Source organism: Anguilla rostrata, chromosome 13 (genome assembly GCF_018555375.3).
Source record: "Anguilla rostrata isolate EN2019 chromosome 13, ASM1855537v3, whole genome shotgun sequence".
NCBI lineage: Eukaryota > Metazoa > Chordata > Actinopteri > Anguilliformes > Anguillidae > Anguilla > Anguilla rostrata.
Window position 1 is genome coordinate 9,928,599 of NC_057945.1, and position 7,731 is coordinate 9,936,329.

The 7,731-nt window shown below is 43.1% G+C and overlaps 1 protein-coding gene across 2 annotated transcripts; it reads left to right on the forward strand.

The window, feature by feature from the left end:
- The first annotated feature begins 1,424 nt into the window (after positions 1–1,424).
- Positions 1,425–7,132, forward strand: sys1 (SYS1 golgi trafficking protein). 2 transcript variants are annotated; one of them, XM_064304680.1, is made up of 4 exons: positions 1,425–1,678; positions 2,629–2,879; positions 2,985–3,052; positions 3,717–7,132. In XM_064304680.1, exons 2-4 carry the CDS (start codon positions 2,718–2,720, stop codon positions 3,955–3,957), a joined length of 471 nt encoding a protein of 156 aa, XP_064160750.1. In that variant the 5' UTR covers positions 1,425–1,678; positions 2,629–2,717; the 3' UTR covers positions 3,958–7,132. The 2 variants fall into 2 exon arrangements, with proteins under 2 accessions (XP_064160750.1, XP_064160749.1); XM_064304679.1 differs by having other exon boundaries at positions 1,425–1,677; positions 2,622–2,879.
- The last annotated feature ends 599 nt before the right edge of the window (positions 7,133–7,731 follow it).

Genomic DNA, 7,731 nt, shown 5'->3' on the forward strand with positions numbered 1-7,731 from the left:
TTCCACATGTAGCGTCCAGCGGGCTAAGGGAATGCTGGGTGCGGTCTCCACGCCTCTGGCCTGAGGATGAGAGATGAAATGAAATGAAGCATTGAGCTCCCTGTCCTGGGCCTGGATGAGTGTCCTGTGTAGCCTGGGGGAGTGCCAAAAACTGTCCCAAAAGTGGTGAGATATAGGGGGCTAGCTTACTCTATGTAGCTTCTTGACACTTTTAAGACCTCAGATTAAAAGTCTGATGCTCTACCAATAAAGTGAACTGGGTTGGTAGCTCTCAGCTTAAGTTACCAGTTTCAGTTTACCGTTATTAAATACTAAACCTTGAGTCCAAAGCCTTGAGTATGAACCACATTTTAAAACAATGATAAACTTTATTAGTACTTTATCAATATCACATTTCCAGCATTCTGAGACAGACAGCCTTTTTCATAAGATCCCCAGAGGACATCTGTGCTTTTTGCAGTATATTAAACAGATCTTATAGGGACACTCTGTCACTCATATGTATTGACAGCAACAATGCTTTAACACAGTGGTACCACAAAGAACATTCAATAATTTTCAGTATTACACTTTTCGTTTCTTTGATGTTTGCCGTGTATTCAGTGGCTCTTAAATTTTTTTTTTATTCAGTGGCTTTAAAGCCACTGAATAAACTTTTTACATTACATTTATTGAGTCGCTGAGACTTACAAAAAAGATTAGCTATCTTTCAAAATATCAGGATGCATGAACGAAATTTGGTGTGGTTTATGATTATTATTGACTTAAATTAATTACTAAATCGTTATTATTTTGGGTAAGGAGTCAGTTAAACAGATCTGCCTCAAAAAGATCAAATCTTTTCAATCTTACCTATAGTACTAATAATAATAATTATTATAATAATAATAATAATAATAATAATATTGTCAAAAGAACACCGAGGCATCCTCATTCTGTTTGTTTTCATTACCGATGAAAGAGTTGATGTGCTGGGAAATTGTGCCCTCTGGTGCACAGACAATGAATTACAGATGCGGAGGGAGGGCACGTTGACCCTTGTGATTATAGGCATTTCTACCCTACAAGAGGGTGAAACTGAGCTGTCAGCAGTGGTATACATGAGGATCCATGTCTTGGACAAACTGTGATTTGCAGGAGTTTGACAGAGAGAGTGTGAGTGTTCTCATCCACTAACACTAAATACAACGTATTTTTTTTAAAATAAGAACATGTCACTTATTTTATTAGTTTTTCTATTGTCTCTCCAGTAATTCTGCTGATGATAGGGTAGTCAGCTGTCGGAAAGGGGCAGGATACTTTCTTTTCTTGATGCTTGGAATATTGTCACATTTCTATGGTTGTCCGCCAGCAAACGAAAAACGATTTCCTGCAAACAGGAAAAGGTCATCCAATCGCAGGGCAGTATTTCTTACGCAAGCTCCAATAGTCTTTCAAGGGTTGCCCGTGTCTGACGCCATGCTCACTGTTTTGCCCCAACTTTATCGTGTCATGTTTTGTGCGTTGTTGTCGATTTGGAATAGGTCTCTAACTTAATGTAAGATTTATTTGTCGACTGATAACTGTAAGATAATCAGAGACTCGTTTTCATGCCTCTTGGATTTAAACAGGGGAACGGATTGATTCTGTTTGCTCCATTTCGCATCGCAATATTTTAGCAAGAAATTGCTAGCGCAAGGTAAGTAGCCAAGTGATAGCTTAGTTGGCTAAGTGACATAGCTAGCTTGCTGATGTTAGTTGTATCGCTAGCTAGATTCGTTTATCAAGTATTGGAACAGTCTTGTTCGTCTTTATGTGGTTAGCTAGGTACATTAGCTGATGTTGTTTGTCAACGTTTGTGAGTGTTGGTAGAGAACCTTAATAGCCAGTCGTTGGTGGGTAAAAGCTAATTTAACAAGTCAAATACGTGTATCCGATTAACTGAATTCGTCAACTTCGTTAACTTGTTTAGTTACCTGGCTAACACTAAAAAGTAGCTGTCTATTATTATTATTTAATGTTGGCTACTTAAGCTGGTAAATGTTAGTGGTATGAAAGGGAAGCCTTGGCCTTTCGTTGCTTCATCGCCACCACTGGCAATGTGAATTGAAGAGTTCGCTCTTATAACGTTAGCTAGTGTTAACAGATTGACAGATCGGACTATTATCTGTCTAGCTAGCCGAACTTTTGCACAGTTTAACCTGTCACACAGTGTCCACATACCAATTGATGTACCGATTGCTATTTTATCGAAATAAGTAATTTGGCTATATAGCAGTGATACAACTGTGGGGAATTTTGTATGTTAAAAGCATTACCTTGCTCAAGTCGCAGTGTCCTACCTGCAAATCGAAACCTCAGCCTCGTGGTCACGCCCATTTTACAACGTTAGCTGTGTTCTCTTTTGATCTAAACTCGAATCTATAATTCTTTTCCCAATCGAGCATGGGAGGGTCTTGCATTTCTTAGGTACCTCTCACAGCTAATCAGGAAGTTTGCCTGGATATAGCCTATGTGTCTGTCTGTATGAGTTTATGACTGAAAATAAATGTGGTATTTATTAAATAAGTTATCAATGCAACTGTTCCAAACTGAGTTGCATACAGAGGTTTTTGTTACATAGTGTAATTTGTGCCATGTCCGTTTTAGGGGTTGGCTGAGTGGAGCGTTGGGGTAGGTGTCGGGCGGCCTTAGCGTCCGCTCTCATCGGCCGTGCTCCGCCCCTCCCCGGGTCCGGAATGGCGGGTAATTTCCGCAGCTACATCTGGGACCCGGTCCTGATCGTGTCGCAGATCCTCCTGATGCAGTGCATCTACTACAGCTTCCTGGGGCTGTGGCTGGCCGGCGTGGACGGCCTCGTTCAAAACAGCCGCTCGCTGGACCAGATCTTCAGCTACGAGGCGAGTCCCTGCGTGCGTCACCGTCCCTGCGGCCCCCCTGGCCCTATCGCGTGTTTGCGGGGCTCTGCAGAGGGTCTGTAACGGTACCGTTTCTTTTTCCGGCAGGTTCTTGGATTCTCTACGCTCCAAGGCCGGCTCTCCATGATGGCGTTCATTCTGAACTCTCTGACATGGTAGGTGTGTGGGAGGCAGAGCTTTAATCAAGTCCGACTATGAACCAAGAGAGTTTCAAGTACATTAATGAAATTTATGTATCAATCCTGAATTTACCGACGGCACAGATTGAGGTGAAAGAGGGAAGGTAATTTGAGGTGCAGATGATAAGTAGTCACACCTAAATGGTCTTCTTGGTACTTTCACCGACAATTTTTAGACCAACCATTTGTCTAAACGTAGTTGGTCAAGGTGCCCTGAAGACCGTTTTTTGATCAGTTTCGTCGTTTTTCTTCCCAGCAAGCTGGAATGGCTCAAGCACATTCAGTAATTCAGTAATATCCACTCATTCTCATTCAGTAACTTGGAAGTCCTGTCACTTCTTTAATGGAACTTAGCGGCCCCAGGCTGTATGCATCACAGGAAACGGTTCTGACCATAAATAAGATTAAATGTCATCAGGTAATATACACTGGTACAATTCCTGGAGGCATGACATCACTGTACGTGTTTCTTTGGAGTTACACAAATGTGTTTTTAGTTAAAACCACAAACCCCATGCCAGCCATTGTAAAGCCAGCGGGTTGTCAGTAAATATAAATATATTTAAAAAAGTATTAATCACACACGAAACTGTCTGGGCCAATCAGAAACGTGCGTGTGCTCTCTCGTCCATCCCGACAGCGCTCTGGGCCTGTGGTTCTTCATCCGGCGCGGGAAGCAGTGCCTGGACTTCACCGTCACGGTGCACCTCTTCCACATGGTGGGCTGCTGGGCGTACAACGCCCGCCTGCCCGCCGCCCTGTCCTGGTGGCTGGTCAACATGGTGTGCATGGCGCTCATGGCTGTCATCGGGGAGTACCTGTGCATGCGGACCGAGCTCAGGGCCATCCCGGTCAACACCGGGCCCAAGTCCAACCTCTGATTTCCCCCCCCCCCCCCTCCTCCCGACGCCCAGCACCGGCGCCGCCAGGATCCGCCCGGCGCCGAGACCTACTCGCCGTAACCGTGGAGGCGACTGGGACCGCGGCGGGATTCGCGGCTGCGGGGAAGAGATGGGTTCGGTGATCGTCGGTGCCCTTTTGCGAGGGGGCGGTCGATAAGCTGAGTCTTAACTGTCAGCGTTTGCCCTCCTCAGGGTGGTTTTATTTTCCAAACGTCAAGGTATTTATTTATGAACCTGTACATTCTGGCGAAATGCGGACTGTTAGCCTACCTACCCAGCTGAAGTTCCTGCTTTCTTCACTAAAACTAAAAAAGGGATGCGCGTTCCCGGAAAAAGAGCCATTTTAGAGTCTCTGAATGCGGAGCGGTGGATGTTGGAGGCGCTCCAAAATGGTGTCCTCGATTCCCCGGAAAATAAGAGCTTAGTCACCCCCGGCAACAGAATGATTAATCTCTCCGATCATGTTTCCGTGAGAATATACAATGACATTTTTTTATAGAAATAAATGACCATTGCTGTGTTTGCGTCTGAAACATATCCCAAAAAATTCTAACCTGCTGTAATATAATAATGGCTACCGAGGCTGGGTTCATTTGGTTGTGTGTACTGTAGCGCCTGGCTGTTGTATGCACTCTCTGTTGCCTGACCTGCAGTTTTGGTGTAGCCTCAAAACAGAGATAAGAAGCACAGCCCGTGGGCCATAAATGCCTGTTTTTGGAGGAATGTGTCGACAAGGCTTCATGCAGTCAGCTAAGATGCTAAGGTGTTTTGAGACTACATACCCCCCTTCCCCTCCCACCATTATAAATCTTGGTATAATTTATTAAATTCCCTGTTCAAACATCTTTTGAAAATGTATATGGATTCAAATTTAATGTATTGGTAGGTGGACTGTCTAATTTTATTGAACCAGTGCTTTTTTTGAATCAGTCTATTGAGCTGCTGTGGGTGCGACTTACCTGCTGTTATTTTGGCTCCCCTGTCACATGATCAGGTCATGTGAGCGCTGTTGAATCTGTTGCTTGCTTCGCTTTCTCAGTCAGCTATACAGATTAATCGAGGAAGCTCGGAAACATACTGCAAGAGCACAAAAATCTCAGTTATTAGCCATTTGTAGGCAACATGGACAGGACATTTAAAGGGAAGGCCCTGTCTTAGTTGCCTAAAAATGGCTAATGGTTGCTTTGGGTTTTTTTTTTTTTTTATAAAACTTGATGCTCTCTTGGTACAATCTTTATGAACTCATCTCTGTTTTCATGTGGAGGCGAACACAGACGAACGTTACAGCTTTGGCAACTCATTTCAAAGTGAACATATTTGAACAACCCGTGATGAATATTGACTTTCTTAAACACTGGGCATTGGACACCAACAGGAACTGGTGAGAAAGCCACTCGCTCTTGAGTAAACGGTACAGTTACGTGTAAAGAATGGACTATGTAGTGACTGATCTAACGTAAACCAGCGGACTCTGACAGGGAACACGCTCTCTTTGTCTGCCTGAAACAGACAGAGGCTTTTATAGTAATCCTGGTCTTGGCTACGGAGGAAGGACGGCATGGTGGTATCACATTATGAACTGTTGTAATCACGTCTATGGTTTTAACAAGTAGAAACGTGTTTACATGGGCATGTGTCACTGTGTTCGCTAAAATAAGGGCATTTTTTGAAGGCCCCTTCTGTGTCTGTGGCTGCACATTTTAACGAAAAAGGTAAAGGACCAACTGTTGCAGTATTGTCGGCTGTTCAAAACTTCCCACACTTGCCATCTTTACAGTATACAGTCATTAGTGAAGGATATACAGAATTTTCAATTTCTCCCAAGTAGAAATTACAAGCTATCTTGTTATTATAAGCAGTACAGTCTATTTTGCTCAAGTTATCCTAGCATCTGTTTTATAATTTAGTGGCAATTTTGGGTTTCCCTCCTAAAATAGCCTGTGCTTAACGACACATTTTCTATATCGAAAGATTCAGTCGTGGTAACGAGGGGGCATGAGACCGCCAACATCATCGTAACAAAGAGTCATTCAAGTCATGCTCTGTGCTGCCATTGGGCGTGGTGTTATTTTACATCCAGGTTACAGCATCTTCACTTCCATACAGACCGTCTGCTTCCTGTTACATTTCAAGAGTACATTTTCAAGAAGTTTCTGTGCCAGGTGTATTAATTCGCACTAAACTAGCTCTTGTTTTTATTTAAGTCCAGATTTTATGTCTGAGGGTGACCTTGTTTATGCAGCAGCTGGATTGAAGTCCTCAGTCATTTTGTGTGCATCTGCAAAAAGGTAAATGAAATTGAGCGGGTTAATCTGTTGATTTTGATTCTTTTTTTCCTCCAAAGCTCCAGATGTGGTTTGTGTAGCACGTTAGCACGAGTCTGTGTTTGTGCAGAGGTGGTAAACAGTGTTGCAGTGCGTGTTATCCTCCATTTCTTAAAGAGTCATTCAAACTTGCATGCTGGAAACTTGAATCGGTGACCATTTCAGTGACCACTTGAAGTTAATATTTTGATGTATTTTATTTGATGCGGAACCAACCGCAAGCTTTTGTGGAGGCAGTGGATCTTGGCGCTGTAGCGTCCCAGATTTACAGAACGAGCGCGGTGCTCTTACCCGATTACAAGAGCCTGATGGGAGAGTTCAGACTGTGTTCTGAGTGCTTTCATGTGAACCTTTTCAAAGCCATTTTGTCTCTCTTTCAGTGTGAAACACGAGTTTCAAAACCAGGGTCATGAATATTTTATGGTGGGGATTCTAGCTTGTGAGCAGTTTTTTTTTTTTGTTTTTTTTTTTTTGGAACAAATCATTGTCGAGTCAAAGATTTTGCAGGTGGGCGGGTTTGACATTTTGGATATTTTCGATTTTAGAAGATGCATTGTGGAAACTAATCCTACTCCATACTTTAAATACTTTCTATACTATTATTTTCCAATGTATGTTGCTGCTAAAGATCAACTGGGAAACGGTTTTTTATGCAACCAAGAAAGTGAATCATTTGTAGTCGCAGTATAGTCGGGTATCTTTAGACCGGAGAAGGAAAACATCTGCCACTGATGTTATTTTTTCCCCAACCCAATCACCTTCTGCTTGAGAATATCTCTGAAATCTCTTGTGTTGTAAAGTAAATAAAAATAACGTGTCAGTCTACAACAGCACTTGCAATATTTTTGATGATTTCGCTTTGTACATCAATTTTCCTGTATTTTGGCCTGCATATTGAATGTATATGTACATATACTGAATGCTATATCAGATTTTGACATTCCTTATGCTCTGTGGTCAAAGGAATGTCGTTCAAGAAACTATGAAACCTCTTCCTTCCATCCATCCATTATCTGTGCCTGCTTATCCTGGGCAGGGTTCCTGGGGGTGCTGGAGCCTATCCCAGCATGCATTGGGCAAGAGGCAAATACACCTTATACAGGCTGCCAATCTATCGCAGGGCACACGCACCATTCACTCACACACTCATTCCTGTGGGGGCAATTAAGAGTCTCCAATTAGCCTACGTGCATGTCTTTGGACTGCGGGTGAAACCAAAGTATCCGGAGGAAACCCACATGGATGCATTACATTACATTACAGGCATTTAGCAGACGCTCTTATCCAGAGCGACGTACAACAAGTGCATTGGTTCATGATGTAGAGGTGCAAAAGAAACACTAGAGTGAAGTAAGGATCGTAGTGCCAGAAGTGACCACATCGATCAGGACTACAACCCTGTAGAGTAAGCTGCAGGGAGAACATGCAA

Bases quoted from the DNA above. Each gene is read 5' to 3' on its own strand.
- sys1 (XM_064304680.1), top strand. From the start codon at position 2,718: ATGGCGGGTAATTTCCGCAGCTACATCTGGGACCCGGTCCTGATCGTG. The intron at 2,880-2,984 runs GCGAGTCCCTGC...TTTTTCCGGCAG, and splicing joins ACCAGATCTTCAGCTACGAG to GTTCTTGGATTCTCTACGCT. The intron at 3,053-3,716 runs GTAGGTGTGTGG...CCATCCCGACAG, and splicing joins ATTCTGAACTCTCTGACATG to CGCTCTGGGCCTGTGGTTCT.